The sequence below is a fragment of the Dermacentor andersoni genome, chromosome 6 (assembly GCF_023375885.2).
Source record: "Dermacentor andersoni chromosome 6, qqDerAnde1_hic_scaffold, whole genome shotgun sequence".
In the NCBI taxonomy this organism is placed as follows: domain Eukaryota; kingdom Metazoa; phylum Arthropoda; class Arachnida; order Ixodida; family Ixodidae; genus Dermacentor; species Dermacentor andersoni.
The window spans coordinates 19,049,190-19,067,594 of record NC_092819.1 but is presented as its reverse complement, the minus strand read 5'-3'; the positions used below and the strand labels follow the sequence as shown (position 1 = coordinate 19,067,594).

Sequence of the window (18,405 nt, the reverse complement as noted above, 5' to 3'; positions counted from 1 at the left end):
GGCAAATTTTCTTGATGCGCAATTGTAGCACAGCGACATTTCGTGATCGAGTGGTACGAAATGCATTGAATCCTATGGGCTGACGCATGCGCTCGAGTTGACATGCATGTGGGCTTCCATAATCTCGCGGTTGATTTGATTTCCATTTTTATACACTATTTCGGTTTTTTTCGAACAAAGGTTTGCATGGACAAGTCAACAATGCACAGCCAGATTCGAGCCTGCTGAATTCCTGATCGCACCTTGGTGCTCCCTAAGAAAAATGTTAAGGCAGCATGCCCAAAGTGACACCTTGCTTGAGTGGACATACATCGAACATATTGCGCTCACTGAGACACAATCACAAGTTCAGCTACAGTGAGGGTACAGTTCATCAACAACCGGTTAGTTGGACATGCCTGATGATTCAAATGCCTTCACGGCGCCATTACGGACCCATAGAGCCAATGCATGAGGACGTCGGGTGCCGAAATCCTTTGTCGTCCAATTTTTCAGACTTTTTGCCCTGACTGCAGGTCTGAAACCACCAATGCCAATTGATTGTCTAGAACCACCATTTTGATTGTCTAGAAGCCTCGAACAAGCACTCTCGCACAATGATCTGCTGGCTGTCGTAGCCAGCCACAATCCTCATTGCCATAGTATGCTCAGCAAAGTTAGGCTTAGCTGCTTTGACATTCGCTACCAAGCTTCTGGCTGTTCGGTGCCATGTTTTTAAATGAAAACCTTAGCCACTGTCAGCAATGGCGCTGACTCTGCTTTCGTCATTCTCACCGGTGCCTATGAAGCACAGAAGCCAGACCTCTAGGCGAAATTCTCGCTGCTGTCTCGCCCCACCTCAAGACAAAATTTGCATATAACGCACACCCCAACTTTATTATTAAATTTCCGAATTTGGGTGTTCCTATATATGGTACTTGCAATGGGAGACGGGAGCAGCAGCCGGCACACACTGCCGGGCCGGAAGTGCCGCTGTGGGAGTTGGCACTACTGAGAATATGTTCAGCGGCAGGTATGTTTGGAATAAGCATCACAAGCACTTATGCATTCGCATTACTGGCCATTTCTGCACATTGAAGTACACATGATTTTGACAGGACCACAGCGTCAGTTCGAATAAATCAAAAGTTCGAATTTAGCAGGTTCGAACTGACAAGTTATCACTGTACTAGTGCTCGAAAAATTTATGACGATTCAAGTATTATTTGTTTAATCGGATGGTTAGTCGATCATTCACCCAGTCCTACTAGTGATTAATTGTCCACTGACAGCAATGCTCACCCTAATGTTGTTAAGATTCCAGCAGATCTCCTTAATGTTGACGGTGCGCTCAAACGTCACCCAGCCCCGACGAAAAAAACGGCGCTCAGGCTGGGGGTCCGCAATGGCCACCCGCAGGAAGCCAGGGTAACGCTTGCACATCTGCAACAACACACAGACTGGGAAACATGGCCATAAACAGTTCTCTATGAAAGGGCATCCTGGTTTTGGTCAAATTCACTGCTGCCAGGGATGCTAAAAGAAAAATTATTAGGTTACGCTTCTATATTACCAAAAAAGCCACTCTTATCATAACAGGGGGTTGCATAAGCCAGAAAACGCACACACAAAAAAAATGAAAGATCGGTGGCAAGGCTGTTTGGAAAACTTGTACTAATTTGTCGTGATGCCATAGATTTTGATAGAATCTGCTTGGGCCTAGTTAATATTTTTATTGGTAAAAATAGACCACATTTCATTTAATGAGAGCTAAAGACTGAACTTCGCTAGGTTATAATGGAATGTTTACCATGCCACAACAGCCAAAAGTTGAGAAACTACTTTAAAACTCATGTCACAGTGACATCCTGGCACTAAGGTTCCGGCACGAAATTTAAGAAACAGAAAGTTGTCCATTCATTTTCCCTTCCAGTAATGAACTTCTTACCACAAAATTAATGAAAATGGAGTTTTTAAAGAACACTGTATCAGTGTAAACTGATTTAGTGTCCCTTTTAAGCACACCGGATTGTTAATAGGAACATTTGCTTAATGGTGGCACACTTGTGAAATGACAAATACGCCTGATGAACAGAATCTAAAAGGTGCGCCTGCCGAGTATACTAACACAAGGAAAGGTTCAGCTGACTCAGCTAGATGATGTGATGACAAAATCTGTTGTCCTTTGTGTAGCTTAGAACGAGAGAACTTGAGAAATAAATAGATTAATTCAATATTTGTTCCTGTTTTTTCTGCTTATTATTGTGTTCGGAAGTTCCAGCAGGCATTCATTAGCACACACTCGACAAACTGCGTAAATCATGTGCAACTGTGTGTTCAGCACAAGTCCCATCACTTCCTTAGTTGTTCAATATTTAACGAAGTGGTGCCCAGCTCACCATCACTAGAGCACTGCTAACATGAATGTACTTTGCATATGGCTACTCCTGCTGAGAGTCTTGGCACAAGGGTGTCACACTAAAGTAGGGACGTGCGAATACTCGAGTATCACTGAATCGAATAGAATAGTGAACTTGCTAATAATTCGATTTGCAAATCGAATATATATTATCCGATATATTCGTGGTAGAGACGCGCACAGTACCACATGTCACATGCACCGCGGGGACCCTTGGGCTCACCAAATCAAACATTTCATTTCGTTTTCGACACAAAAGGAGTGCCGGGCATGTCATGGATGGGCCAACCCGGCTGACACAGTAGTGGGCTTAGTCACTGCGAGCACTCCCTGATGTCAGCCCGGCGCGGGGATCGCAGCGCCTGAACAGCACAATTCGCAGAGCGGTGCCTCGTAGGCCAGGGCCGCTTCTGTCAGTACAAGCTTAGTCCAGGTCGACAGACCGATCGAAATGATAATGGGACACGGACGGAGGGAATGGCAACAAAAGCAGCACGAAAGTGCGAAGATCGGGCAGATTAGCCGCCCATAGGCACACAGATAGTGTTGGATACACAGTGATGAACTTCAAGTAGCATTAACAGCCGTCGATTACTGATGACCAGCTGCACAAACATATCAGCAGCAAGCATTCTGCAATGGCTTGCAGCCCATTACCACATCAGCCAGCGGCGAATTTTCGTCACGGCCACGCTGCCTCGGCCATTGGGCCTAATCAGTTCTGCTTCATCGGGCATTGGCAACTAGTATTACAGTTTGGTGTGGAATCGGAGCAGATCCATTCGCAGCAGCCATGCAACATTCGGAAAGTAAAAAACCTTTTTGCAAACGAAAGCGAGAGACAGGGAATGAACAAGGAGAAAGGAGGTGAGGTTAATGAGCACCGCACAAATTTGCCGTGACCCTCCAGATTTCGGATTCTTTGACAGGTGGCAAATCACGCCGACCCTGACAATGCAACGACATGGGCGGTGCCTACCCTTAATTGTCTGCATTGGCTGTGCACTGGAACAGTGACCGAGTCACATGATGCACGGTCCTTTCATTTGTCACGCAGATTGGCCTTATGATAACCTAACTGGCGTAAAGTTGGTTTAACCCTTATGTATTTTAAGAATTGGAAAGAAAAACTTTCTGTGCAATGAATAAACGATTGCCGTAAAACACTGGTTCATTATTAAATTGAGAAGCTCATTAGTATTCAGTACAATAGAACGTCATTAATTCGTTAGTTTCAGAGAAAAAAAGATGGAACAGAAATTCCACTGATAAAAAAAAGAATATTTTCCAGACCTTCATGTGTTAGAACTGAGCTATAAGTCAGTGCTGGCATACTGAATTGGTGTTCCCTTTAATAAGAGTAGACCACACTATATATATCTCGATTTCTATGTACCTAAGTTACCTACAGCTTGCAACATTCTTGTTATGCAATGCTAGGAGGCTCTCGGGCATGTGTGGCACCATACATTCTTGCTCAAAATTTGTAAGCATTAGATATTGTGAAAATTTTTCTGATATTCAATATGATATTTGCCTTTATTTTTGTGATTTTATTGAATATTCTATTTGAAATATACTATTCAATATTCGCACACCCGTACACTAAAGGGTGTGTCATCAACTGCCCTCTAGAGCAGTTGGCGACACTGAATGGGGAACTTCATAGTTCCCATCCCATAAACTGCTGGTATAAATCTAATGGCTCACTAAAATCGACCGAAGGTACAAGACGTTGACGTGGACAGTTGACAAAGACGTCGGTGCAGATGGCGATGCCATCTTGGAACACGGCTAAGGCCACGAACGACAAAACAGAGGCATTGAGTGCCAGGTTTATGCAGGTGGAAGCTGGGATTCGGGAGATAGAGTAACACATTAATAAATATGGTGATCCCGGCCAACTACTCCAGAATCACTTTGTGGCAATGGAATTGCCGGAGATACGGCTGTAAAAGGGCTGTACTCCAGCAGCTCCTCGTTAATAAGGACCGTCCCGAGATTATAGCTTTGCACGAAGCTGGTCCCCAATCCAAACTATCAGGCCATAGAACCTGTAAGAACGAAGGCGCAAACACGCACACAGTAACACTGTAACAGCCGGAAATGTAACAGCCGTGCAGCACGAGACTGGAATTGATAGCTTTGATCATGTTCTCGTTGAGATAGTCCCGCATAAGAAGAAAGACAGCCTTTTTGTACTCAGTGTGTACAGTTCTCCAAGGCAGTACAAAGTCAAGTTCAGCGTATTATTTCTGAAGACCCGGCATATAGCGCAAAGAAACCCCCTCATAATTGTGGGAGACTTCAATGCACGCCACCCAGCGTGGAGATACAAGAAACAATCAAGGGACATTCGTTATGGTAAGAAATACGACACAGACTCTTCCTCCTTACTGACCCCTGCTTTCCAATCAGGCAAGGGAGGAACAGTGTATCAGTTGACATGTCACCAGACCTATCCCTAGTAAGCGAAGATGTCGAAGTCACCTGGTGCAAAACACAGGAGGACTTGGGAAGTGACCACAACATAATCGAAATGGTCATTAAAGGAGAACCCATTAGACGTAGGAAGCGAAAGCATGGAATCACAAACTGGGACGCTTTCCGACAAAACAGAAGTGAGCCGAATGGGCTCTCAGATATAAGGTCCTGCGCCAAGGAGCTCCTACAAGACATAGAAGACACAACTGAAGAGACCCTGGACGAAGAGGAGATGGAAGTTATCCATAAGCGTCTGCTGGAAGCGAAAAAAAAAGAAAACAATTGGTAGAAGCAATCAAAAACTTCAAATTGGACAGATTGCTAAGGAAAAAGCTCGCCCCACTCAATAGAGACATAGAGCAGCATACTCTTAATCTCAGGAAGCAGAATTAGGAGACCATTTGCAACCAGGTGGAAGGGAAGATAGGAGCCGCACTAAAGTTTCTACCTTCTTACTCATAGCACAGAGTGCTCCAAGCTGGCTTTACCAGCTTACATGGTAGAGAAACTTCTCTTCAGCTGCTGTTGTCATCACTTCTCCTCTTCCATCAGAGATGGGATGCCATAGACATTTACACTTGGAGAATAGGCTTTATGTACACAATATTTACATCAACAGCTATTTACAGTGAGTCTGACGTATCAACTCGGCATAGCCGATAGTGCGTAACAGCGCTCGTACGTCAAGACCCTTTGGTTACACTCCTTAACTCAGCAGAGCCGTAAGTACAGAGCACCTTTCCTGCGTCCGGAACCTCCGTGAGAGGGCAGGAGCCAGGTTTTGACCCTTCGGTTGCTCCTGCCGAATCCCCTCACTGCAAATCACGACACCCAGTGACCTGATTGGGTCAATTGGGCTGTCACTCACTGGTCACTCTTTCTGTCACCCTGCGTTCCTTGAAACATTCACAGAGATAGAGGGAGAGAAAGGAACCGCCAAACAACAAATAAACAAATAAAGTCCAAACCATCCTGCCCTGTGACATACACAGGAGAATCTCTCAAGGTTTTCAAGAAACTTACGGGGAAAGGACCATCTGCGTCACCCCGTCCTCGTGCCTTAATTAAACATTGTGCACTGCATGCTGCAAAGGGCATCCCTGCCGAAGCGTACCCACCGATTCACAATGCGTGGTTAGTCTCCAGCAGACCCATAAAACTGTCAGTACAGAGACGGATTGCGTCTCCAATGCCAGCCCATCTTTCAAGGGACCGGGCATCGGGTCACAAGATTCCCCTTGCTTTGAAGTGGCCTCTTTGCCCCCAAGGCGTGCCCACTGGTGCCTTAATGATGCTTTGCCCTTGGTCCGTCCCAGACAGGGCGCAAGAGGGCAGCCGTTCGTGCCTTCGTCCGTGCTTCTGGGCCAAAGAGCTCCCAACGTCACACACTTTCTCACGTTTCCAGACCACATGTGCAACATTTTACGATGCCCCGGGGTGGCGACGCAGGTTCTCTGCCACCAAAGAGCGCCTCCTGAACCACTAACTAAGCGCCCCGCTGATTTTGCCTCAGCGAAGCCCAAAAACGACAATCTTCCACAATTACCCTTCATCCCCCATGCTGGTTGTCAACATCTTTTATAGCAGCCAAAACATGACTGCAACTACGACAGCTGATAAACCTGGAAGGTAGTAAAAAAACCAACAGCCAACAATTGGAATGACTCGTGCACCGATACGAAGGCACCGAAGAAGCACTCATAGAGGAGTTCAAACAACGCTACAAGAAACAGAGCCTCTCCTGCACTACTAGGGCCTTAAAAACTCAGCCCTGGACACCCCAATTACAACAGCCAAGATCAGAGCTGAAATCAAGCGGCTCAAAACAAGTTGGGTGGCTGGACTAGACAGAGTGAACAATAAGATGCTCAGAAACCTGGATGATAGGTCGGTAATGAATCTCGCAACATATATGTGGGAATGCTGGGACACAGGCCTCGTTGCTAAAAAAATGGAAGCTTGCTAAGATCATCCTAATCCCAAAACCAGGTAAGAAATTAAGCCTTGAAAACCTGAGGCCTATCTCGCTCACATCATGCATAGGAAAACTCATGGAACATGTCGTGCAAATAAGACTGAACAAACACGTGGACGATCACGAGCACTATCCAAACACCATGACAGGCTTCCATCCACACAGGCTTCCATCCACAGGCTTCCATCCAACGTGCAACATTATGCTACAACTTAAACATAAAATTTTAGAAAACAAGGCAAGGGATACCAGAGTAATTGTTGGACTTGACGTTGCGAAGGCCTTTGACAATGTCAAACACTCTGTATTCTAAACAACCTCCAAAGCCTTAACGTGGGGGATAAGATGTACAACTACATAAAGGACTTTCTCATGGACAGGAAAGCAAATATCACAATTGAACAAAGCTCACTCGACGGCATCAGCCTTAGAAACAATGGGTCAGTCCTATCACCTATACTATTCCACACTGCCGTCATAGGACTCCCTGAACGCCTCGAGAAAAAAGAAAACAAATCACAGCATATTTGCAGACGACGTGACCCTCTGTTTAGCCAGAGACACAAGAGACAACAACGGCCAAATTAAGAAAGCCCTGCAGAAGGCAGTGGATGAGATTGAAGATTATCTCTTGGACAAGGACCCGAGATGTCTGGCGGAAAAGTTTAAACTTTTTGCGTTCCACACGCCAGGGTCACAGATAAAATACTGAAAGCTGACTATCCGAATTAGAGCAGGAGGAGGAAATCCGCAGAGTGGACACCATCCGCATACTGGGTCTATGGCTTCAAGCCAGTGGCAGAAATAATGAGACAATAACTCAACTAGACAGTGCACAACAGATCAGAAGACTTATATGCAGAATTGCAAACAAGAACTCGGGGATGAAAAAAGCCAAACTCCCCGGGCTTGTCAAAGCATTCGTGATCAGCAGAATCACGTACACAGTACCGTATTTAAAGGTGACCAGGGATGAGAAAGGCAAGCTAGACGTGCTCGTTAGAAAAAGCATGACAACAGCCCTAGGACTTCCCATAAGTGCATCCACAGACATGCCTATGAAACTAGGCCTCTCCAACACCCCAGAGGAGTTGATAGCGACACCAACGACTACCATCAACCAAGAAGGGCAGACACATCCTGAACAGACTCGGAATCCCCTGTGAAGACACAGCTGACCCACAAGAGTATATTCCCCCGGACATAAGAAACAATATCCGACTCCTCCCCCTTTCCAAGAACATGAACCCAGCGTTTCACAAGGAAAGGAGATAGAGCAGGGCCGAAGCGCTACAGAAGAAATACAGAGGACAGTCCGGTGTACTCTACCCTGACGCTGCAGAATACCGTCGCAGGAGAGACAAAATTGTGGTTGCGTTTGACGAGAGCATGACCACACGCGTGTGCTGCACGGTCAGGAATAGGTCGGTTACAATGGCAAAACAAGTAGCGATAGCGTTGGCAGCTACTCCCAAAAATACCAAAGTAATTATCTGCGACTCCAAAAGCGCCATAAACAATTTTAACAGAGGACACATCTCAGCTGAGGCGGTCAGAATCCTCACAAACAACCCAATGGAGCACCAGGTTTTACTAATGTGGACTCCAGCACATTAGGCTCTCATGGGCAATGAAGGAGCAAACGAGTTCGCCTCAGGACTTCCTTTCCGGGTGGGCTCAATGCCCCATTCCACAGAAGACATATAGTCAGAAAAGGATTGCATGAACACCTACCAAGAAATCACATATTACTACAGATTATTTAGGAAGGAATACCCTCAGCAAAAGGAAGAGGAAGGAATAACTCAGCAAAAAGGAAGAGTCGATCTGGCAAAAATTACAAGTTGGAACCTACCCATATCCATTAATATTTAGTAAACTCTACCCAGGCCAATTTGAAGCTAAATGCGAACATTATGAAAAAATGGCAAGCATGGTCCACATGCTATGGACATGCCCACAGATATCAGGTGGAACGCACACAACAGACACCTGGGAGGCTCTGATGCGCAGCTCGGACCTAGAAGTTCAACGGGCAATCATCAGTCAAGCTCAGGCAGCCGCTAGGTGCCAAGGGATGCTGGCCAACTCCTAGCAACGGGTTTTATAAAAAAAAAAAAAAAACAAAAACAAACTGAATGATATTGAATAGAAGTTTTTCATAATTGCTGATGCTGTTACTACTAGGAGACTTCATTCTCATGAACAAAGCTAATCAGATGGCAAGCCTTCAGAGGGGACAACAGTGGAGTATTGAAGGCACTTTCATTAGACCTCTGCATTCTTTTTGCCTGAAACAGTGCAACAGACAACAGGACAAGCAATACAAACAGCACAAATATTAATTAGTGTAGTAAAGCAAAAAACGAATAGGCAAGTGCAGATAAAAAGAGCCCATTTCTTGCACTACCTATGATGCATTTTTGTTTTGATTTTAGGTCAATGCCTGCAGAGTGAACAAAGGTGGACTTCTGAAGGCACTCTTTCTTTTTGTCTGTGCATTCTTAGAACATATTTTGTACGTTCCACACAGCAAAGAGCACAGCAGATGATGAGACAAGTGATATGAATACGACACATATTCGTATAAACATGTCCCATTGTCCATGCTGATCAATGTGCTAAATTATAACCAACTAGCTCAGCTTTTTCCACATCCAACAAAATAAGTATCAACAGGACTGTAGTAAGCACCATAAAAGCATAAAGCTCCCTCTCGTTTACAGTAACAAGCACTGACCGCCTCCACTTCCATCTTGGTGATGGTGGGTGCCAGGTTACGCAGGAAGATGGAGCAAGTCCGGTGAAGGGGCCGTGGCCGGTTCTTCTCTTCGCTCTCGACAGCCTTAGGCCCGTCCCCCTGGCCAGTCTCACCCTTCTTGGCCTGCTCATCCACTGTGGCCTTGGACTCGTCCTCCTCTTCGTCCCCCTTACCCTTGATGTCAGTCACAGAGTCAGGGCGACCTGCAAGGAAGAGCGGAGGGAACTGGTAAACAGCAGAGATGATTTCTGCGTAACTTCTGCGATAAGGGGGTCCACTGCTGGCAGACCTGAGCGACTGACCTGAAGCTAATTAAGCAATCAGGATGAAGAAAACTGCTTCTGTAGTTCAGGTTTGACCATAAGGATTTGAAATAAACCATTCTTCCCATTTCATACATTGCACATACAAAAAGCGATGTGACGACACAGCACGCTATAGATCAGTACGTTGTCAAAGGCTGCACTTGCACTCGCTGGGACTTGGATAAATTAAATGTGACTACGTACACTGGTGTATTTTTACGTATTGCTATGTTGACTCATTATTGAATTTCCAAGGTCCATTGACCCACCGCGGTGGCTTAGAGGCTATGGTGTTTCACTTCTAAGCACGAGTTCGCGGGATCAAATCCTGGACTCGGCGGTCGCACCTCGATGGGGGCGAAATGCAAGAACTGCAGTGTCCTGTGCATTGGGAGCACGTGAAGGATCTCCTGGTAAATAAGGGGGTATTTACTTGCATAATACTCACGCTTGCACATTGCTCACAGCTCCTACATTGGCCATCAAAAATTAAAATTTATTTCCTCGATTAAATGAGTAATCAATCTATTCCTCCTTGTGCAGGACCTGCACTCCTCATACAAATGTAAGCTTTGTTTGAAAGAAATACTTCGTTTCAAGCTTACTGTGGCTGACGTCAGAAGATTGATTTACAGACACTCATTTTTCTATTCAACACCTGTAACATTCTTGTTGGAAAATCTTCCCTGCCTAATTACTGCACCCCCAACTTCAAATCAATTTTACACGAAAGGAAGTGTGAGCATTATGCGAGAATTATGATAAATGAGATAAAGCAAAGAGGGATGGCCAAAGGCATTGCCAATCTACAGAAAAAGTGGCAAGAGTTGGGAACAAAATTATAGGAAGAGGTAAAGATAATGAATGCACACATCATCCTATGAACACCCTTTTCAAACCAATGCAGGCTAAGCAATGTGACAACTGTGCTGACAACAGTGTGTGTAGAACAGCCTCTATTGCTATGTTAAACTCTAAAAATAATAAAAAGAAAGATTACTTGCATCTGTACAACTACAGTAATTGAGCGAACAGCAAGAAATAAATTGAAATCAAAAACAGCGACCCTGCGAAAGAACACTGCTCGAATGATAGAAGGAAAGCAAAAAGAAGGATGTTTTGATAAAACTATCAAGGCTGACAGCTTTCTTCAGGATAGCACGTGTGTGAAATGCTCAGAGCAACGTTCACAGCTATTGATGTGACTGCACACATACATTACAATTACCACCGCTCGAATCAAATGATGGTTGGTGTGAAGGTCTCAAGACACAGCAGTGAGCCTTACCATCCTCATCGTCATCCTCTGGCTCGCCCTTGGTGCTGCTGCCTTCCTCATTGCCATCCTCTGACCTCTCCTCCTTGGCCTTGGTGGCCTTCTTTGCCTGAGGAGAGCTGCTGAGCCTCTTGGACTTTTTCTTGCTCTTCCTCGAGGCCTTCTTACTCTCCCCACCACTCTCCTCACCCGGAACACCAGAATCCTGATCGTCAGAGGCATCCTCTGCAGGCACATACACATAAGGCAACAGATTTGCAAAACAAATACCATATTTTTATTAATGTGATACAATTTTCACAAGCCTAAAGTGATCCTGAACCACCCCTCGGGCTTGGTGAAAAGAAAAAAAAAAACTGTCTGCAGATAGCATACACTGCTGTGAACATCTCAGCCAAACAGCGCCGTTTGCCGCCATGGTAGCTCAATTGGTAACTCAATCCGGCAACACTCATGCCTTCAGGTAGCATGTGCGGGTTTATTTACCAGTTGTCTTCACCCAGAACGATCACGTACTTGTGACACCTGCGGCAGAAAGGATGTTCCACATCCGCCGCCAAGGTTTGTGAGTGGTGGCACTGGCTAACACTCCCAAGGTTAGTTCCAGTAGTAACACATAAATACCCAAGAAAGTGGATGGGGAAACGGCGCCGCAGTAGCTCAATTGGTTAGAACATCGCATGTGTAATACGAAGACGTGGAATCGTTCCCCACCTGCGGCAAGTTGTTTTTTCATTCACTTTCATTGCCATTAATTTATATTTTCTTTAATTCAATTAGGAAGTACAAGTAATTTCCCCTATGTTGTTCTTGGTGTCTGTTTGTTAGCTTCTCATGATATGATTAATAAAGATCGGGCCCCTCGGTTAACACCCTTTCATCTCGCGTGTATATTTATTGACACAGTTTAATAAACAGGCTCAAGTAGGCGAAAATGTGTTTTTGAATTTTTAGATTACGCACGTACGGAAGAAGCCGACTATTGTCAGCTCGCACTCGGTCACGGCCACCCACGTAGAAAATAGACTTCGGCCACTTTGCTTATCAGTGTCGTGGCCGTTGGGTCTCGCTAACTTCAACTAGTTTTGACCACTCATAGCAGCCTTGAACCATGTGAAATGTAAAGTCCGACCACACGCATGCTTGCCAGCGTACGCTTACTCCTGGCTGTTCCTGCTTAGATGCCTTGGCAGACTTCACTTCGTGCTTAGTGTGATAGCACTTCAAAATGCGCAAGTTGGATGTGGCTATAGGGTTATTTTTTTTTACCTACAATGGCTACATGACTGTAGCTAATGTAGGAAGTTGCCATTTTTTTTAACTTGGTGCTGAAAAGTGTAGCTTTGCCCACCTACACGAAGCCATTCTTTATAGCTGAAGTGCAGCAAGAAAACTACACTTTCTACATGGTGGTTTCAATGAGTGTAGGCAGCCGACGACAAGCAAGCAGGCCGGTGTTGCAAAGGCATGGTAGCGAAGCGCTGGCGTGACCATGTGCCACAGAGGAAGGTGAGCTAATCTTCCAAGATGAAATTATCTCATCCACGGATGTTACAGGCTTCATACTCCGCACTAGCTCGTTAATTCGGATTTCACGGGACTGGAAACAATGTCAGAATTAACCAAATGTTGAATTATCGAGGGCATCAAGAAAACAAACAAACAAATTCTTACTGCGTCAATACGCATTAATTTACTGAATGGATCAGCAAAGCCTGTTTCTATTTTGCACAAAGGCAGTGTGGAAGCTGCGATTCTTGTGATCTCGTGACTAATTAGCGCTCCCAGTGGCGAAGGCCTCACGACTTCCTTTGAAGTGTGGCCGCGGCGCGTCTTCATCTGAGACAAGCTTTTCACTATGCGCACATTCTGATTATTGTTTCGCCAGAACACCGGACTAGCGGTATAAGTCAGTGCTACACGAACACTGAGGCAGATGCAAGTGGATCACAGAGCATGATCGCACACTGGGACACAGTAGAAAATTAGTTTCAATCTCGGCACGTGCAACTGCACAATGCGGGAACAAGCAGACAAAATGGAAAGTACATTAAGCTCTTGCTACAGTACGAAGTAAAACAAGAATGCGCAGACATTCGGTTTGTTGGTCTTATTATTTCTCTAATCTTCAATTCGTCTACTGAAGCAACAGATTAAACAAATAACTGATGCTGCTTTGAATAATTCTCAAAGTCACATGTCACTATGAGCGATACCACAGCACTGCCAAGTGCGTAGGCGCACTTATGTGATATACGTCGACTTTCCAACTGGGAGCGCGGTGCCTGCGAAGAGAAGGGCTACTGGCGTTTGGTTTGAAATTTCAGCCGTTCCTGCGGCGCGCAGTCGTGTAATACTTTGCAGGCATGATTCTTAGCGTGCATTCTATGCACTGCACTTGTCAGTTCGAAATGGCCAAACCTACGTCGCTATGTTGTACGCATTTGAAAAGCCGACATTTGGTTTTGCCTCATGCAATTGTCTAGGTCGCGCCGATATCGGGGCCTAGGTCGATCTAGGCCAATCAGATGAGGCGAAACTGAACGTCGGCTTTTCAAATGTGTACAAGATAGCGATCCTGGTGAGGGGCCCTTCAAGACAAGCAAAAACAAAGCAGTACCAACACCTGACAAGGTTCCCTGTGTTCCAGCAACATAAAGACAGCTCCTTGAGAGATGATGCCCCATAAATGTAATATAAGTAGCCAAACACAAACTGCATGATGATCGTCTTAACTCCAATCCTGCATTGTCATGCAGGTCTCTGAATTACCTTGGTGTGAACGGGGGTTGAAGCCCTACCAGTAGCTGCATGTGGTACCTCCTGCCACTGTATCTCTTTGGAGGATTGTTTACCCAAACTCTGGAGTTTCAGTGCAACACTGGAGGTAACCTTGCTTTAGATTTGGTCCATTGCAAAGATCACTTGGCTTATTTTGGAAGCAGCTATAAACAAAGCCACCACTGAGTGGCGGTGGCACCAAGTGCGGGTGCTGTAGGCACGGGCTCCCGATGCAATGTTGATGCCACAATGGGTCCTGGGGGCCACCAAGGCACACACAGGTGCCTTGCGTGCAGCAAAGAGTTGCAGACAAAGTGTGGGCTCCATATTCACAAAACCAGAATGAAGCATCATGAGTGTCAAATCTACCACATCTTGATTCTGAGGTTCAAGGCACAGTTGGCCAGGACAACATGACTTTAAACACTGGTACATCTGAGAACGATGCAAGTATGGAGGGTGCGATTGGATTTTCAAATCATGGCCCAGTAGCCCACGCCACTATGCCCTTGACTGAAACGAGTTCTACTACAGTGGATGCAGAGGCCTCACATGAGAGGTCACTATGTGGAACTGGAGTGACAGTTGCCTCAATGACAGTTGTAACCTTGATAACTTTGTTTTTTATGAACATATGAAACACTGAAAATCAACTGCACAATGCAAGAATGGTTGACTGGTCGAGGCAGAAAGGTTTCAGTGACTGGCCTAAAGCACCAGCATTCATTTTGTCAACTGTGCACCGCCTCAACAAAGGATGTCAGCTTGCACATCAATGTTGAAACTGCGAAACCTCATTAATTTGGATGCTGAAAGAGTTGGGGTCGGGCATGTCAAAAGGCATAGCTGGCCCGTGCCGTCGTCTGACTCAGTCACACTAAGGATGTTGTTGAAGGGAGGAACGTGTTCTCATCGACAATCAGGAATACCGGCTCTATTTACAATATCTACATGAAAAGTGGAGAATGTTACATCTCGTCAGGCTGGCATGACTGAAGTGAAACACCCTGAGGAGCTGAAAGAGTCTACTTTAACCCCCCTCTGTCCTCCCTAGATCCCTAGACCAAGGAAATCTGCCGCCCAACCTTCGTAAAATCGGAGCGTCCAAAGTCGCCGATGTAACCGCTGAGGGTGAGGGTTCACACAATCACTCCCGCACCTTTTTTTACTTAACACACAGAAAGGAGGGGAGCTTCGTAGAGAGCGATTGTCACACTTCACTCAAGCTTGCGTGTCTTGGTTCCTGGGATGGCGCAACAGTTAGCTGGAGCGTTTGTCAAACGACCGTGGCATATTCCGGAGTCCGTGAGGAAATACCGCAGGATACCTTTTTCTAGAAGTTTCTTGCCCCCAATGTCCGTGACGACGACAGTTAACCAACAAACAATACTCAATCCACCAAACGTGTCTCACTTTGCTGTTTCCACACATCTGTCCGAGGGGGACGCATTGTTAGCTTCACGAAGCATTTCATCGCAGTGGTGCAGGAGAGGCTAGAAGGTCACTACCCCGCTGGCAGATCGTAACAATGTGTCCTCTGGTGCTGGCAGACATATGCATTATTTAATGAAATCAAACTCTCATTAATTTGGACGTACTTAGCGAAAGCTGTCAAGGATAAAAAGCGCCGGCTACATCGTGATAAACAGACGTAGCGACCAGCTCATTGGTGAAAAAATAACCAGCAAGTGAGCGTGGTAGCGAAAGGCATGTAGACAGGCACCGCAGCTGCGTTGCAAAGGCAGTTGTGAGGCTATTGCCGCTGCGAGCGCTAATCTGTCACAAGATGAAGAGAACTGCAGTTTCCGCACTACTATTGTACAACATAAAAACAGGATCTGCTGATTCATTCCGTAGAAAGCATGTGTTTACTGTTTTCTTGATACCCTTGATAATTCAAGGTTCGTTTAATTTGAAATTATTTCCTGTCCGGTGCAATTTGAATTAACAAGGTTTATTTATCTATTTGTTTCATATAGCTCACAGGCTCCAGAAGGAGTACTGCGTGAGGGGGGCGGTACAGATAACAATGGTGGAGCAAAAACATGTTTTTTGTTACATAAATATGAACAGAAAGAGAATCAAATAATAAACAAGGAACGTGAAATAAATAAAGATAAAAAGAAAGAAAGATAAACTAACAGCTGTTAGCTTTTCAGTATACAGTAAAGCAAACAACCTTAGTACAAATGCTTACATAAATACACAACAATGAAGGTATGAGCAACAAAACTAAAACAGATACTTGTTTTACTGTTAGTTTTACTGTTACACTAAGATTGCAACAATAAAATTAATCCAAAGCATATTAAACTTGGAATGGAGCTGCCACTTACTGTCGCTGTCATCCGAGTCAGAGTCTGAGCTGGAACTGCTTTGGCTGCTCGAGCTGTAGCTGCGTTTGCGGCCGCCACCCGACTGCTTAGAATCTGACTTGGCATCCTCGTCCTCCTCCTCGTCATCAGCCCTCTTGTGTCGCTTGTCATCATCAGCAGTCACATCCGAGCGAGTCGGTGAAGATGGTGCATCCCCTCCCTGTAGTGATGCAAGGTCGTTATTCAACATATTCAGTTCACACCAAACAAAACCCTGGAAAAAAAATAGTATGTGGAACTCATTCTTTCCAATGCCAGGCTTCAGCTAAATTAAAAATATTATCAGTGTGCACGTGCACTACAGTGCACAAGAGAATGCTAGGATGCAGACTGTTATGTAGTTCAAGTTCCCATAAGAAAGACGACATTAAATCCTTGCCGTGCTTTTCGAGTTTCTCGATGCATGCACAAACCTAATATGCCAAATTTAAGCATACACAGAGTTTTGGAATATCTGAGGTCCAAAAATCTTGTGCGCCATAGAGAAACAACCCTGACCTTACAGAGAGGAAAGCCAAGTAGTCAACACTGACCTGAGACGACTCTTCCTTGACTTCAGGCTTATCACTCGCTTCCTTTTCGTCCCTGAAAAAATAGTAAGCAAGTTGAAAAAACTAACTACTGCTGCAGAGCAACAAGCGTGAGCCAAGAGACATGAAAATGAATGCTTGTTTAATATACATATTGCCATTTTAATGGTAAGCTAGTAAAAAAACTCCATCAAAAGGACAGAATATGACCCACATCCTCTGCACAAATAACATGTTGCAAGTCCGTCTTGTTTCAATCAGTATGCCAGTCGGCCTCACCCACTGACATATATAAAGATGACATGTGGCACTATTCGTAAAGGCCAAGATGCCTCTCCCAAGGGACCATCCATGGATGCCACTGGACCATGTTACATCACGTTATGAGCATGTCATCCATATCTGCATGCATGCACCATGTGCACTTCAGTTCCCCAAGTAGTAAAACTTCCATTAGGCTGACCCTCCTTCATTAGTAAAGCTTTTTCGGACTTGCCTGTGGTACCACCAAGCATATGCATTATTCAATGGCATCAAGCTCTTGTTAATTTGGAGTTATTTGGCAGTGCACCGGTTACTTGGACAATCACCAGAATGCGACAAGCACACAGTGCTGCAAAAGCACCACTGGTTTCCAACCGAAAAAAAAAAAGAATGCACATTTCCACAATCAACACAAAGCAAGAAAGAAACAGCAAGAACTGCATGGGAACGCTTTGCATTTTCTGCATTATGCACAATGAATGATGCCACTTTGGATGCATCATTTTTGGATGCCACTTTGGGGACAGATTTTTCGGACTCTAAAAATTCGGACTTGATGGATATTCCAGACTTTATAAATGCACCGTCAGGGTTCTCATACAAGCTTATGCATTTTCGCGACCGATTTTTTTCGATGAATTTAGGCCGCAAGGTTAGATTTTCCGGACTAAATTCCTCATTCCGAGCTACGCTTCTCGATCTTGGAGGCCGCCATGTTGGATTTTCGGCTGACTTGGTGTCCAGTGGCCCACTTAAGAGCCTCCAAGATTGGGAGGCACATACTTTCAATAGGTTTATTCGATTCAGCCAAGTTTCTCTGCACTTTCTGAACCTATTAACAGTATATTGCACCTAGGCCTTCAATTCACCAAGATGCAACGGTGCACCCTGCACCCCCGTGCTCGATTTAAGGGGGGATGAGGGGATCGGAACTAACTTTTTCATTTTTTATCTTAGAGTGATGAAATTTGGCATACAGGTTCGAAATAGCATCAAACAGACAGCTGCAAAGTTTCACAATCATATCTTCAGTAGTTTTTATTTTATCATTATTTATATATTGCTCACATGTTGCTTGCTCGTGGAAAGCCTAGCGTGACAGCAAAATGGGTTATGGGTCTGTAAATGTTTTTAATAGTTACTAAGAAGTATAGTCTAAGTCAAGATTCTCTTAATTTCTTTTTAAATTTCTCTGCTCTTCTTCTAAACGATATAGTATGCACCTTCTCTTTATGTTTAGAATGTATCATGCTCCA

The 18,405-nt window shown here is 44.9% G+C and overlaps 1 protein-coding gene across 6 annotated transcripts in view; it reads right to left on the bottom strand.

The window, feature by feature from the left end:
* The window catches only part of Ars2 (arsenic resistance protein 2), a 116,537-nt gene that overhangs the window by 22,093 nt on the left and 76,039 nt on the right, over positions 1–18,405 (bottom strand). For all 6 annotated transcript variants that reach the window (XM_055065900.2, XM_055065901.2, XM_050169962.3 and 3 more), the window contains 5 exons: positions 16,889–16,940; positions 16,317–16,515; positions 11,212–11,424; positions 9,598–9,821; positions 1,282–1,422 (listed from right to left, as the gene is read on the bottom strand). In XM_055065900.2, the coding sequence (XP_054921875.1) occupies positions 1,282–1,422; positions 9,598–9,821; positions 11,212–11,424; positions 16,317–16,515; positions 16,889–16,940 (829 nt within the window). The remainder of the gene's footprint in view (positions 1–1,281; positions 1,423–9,597; positions 9,822–11,211; positions 11,425–16,316; positions 16,516–16,888; positions 16,941–18,405) is intronic.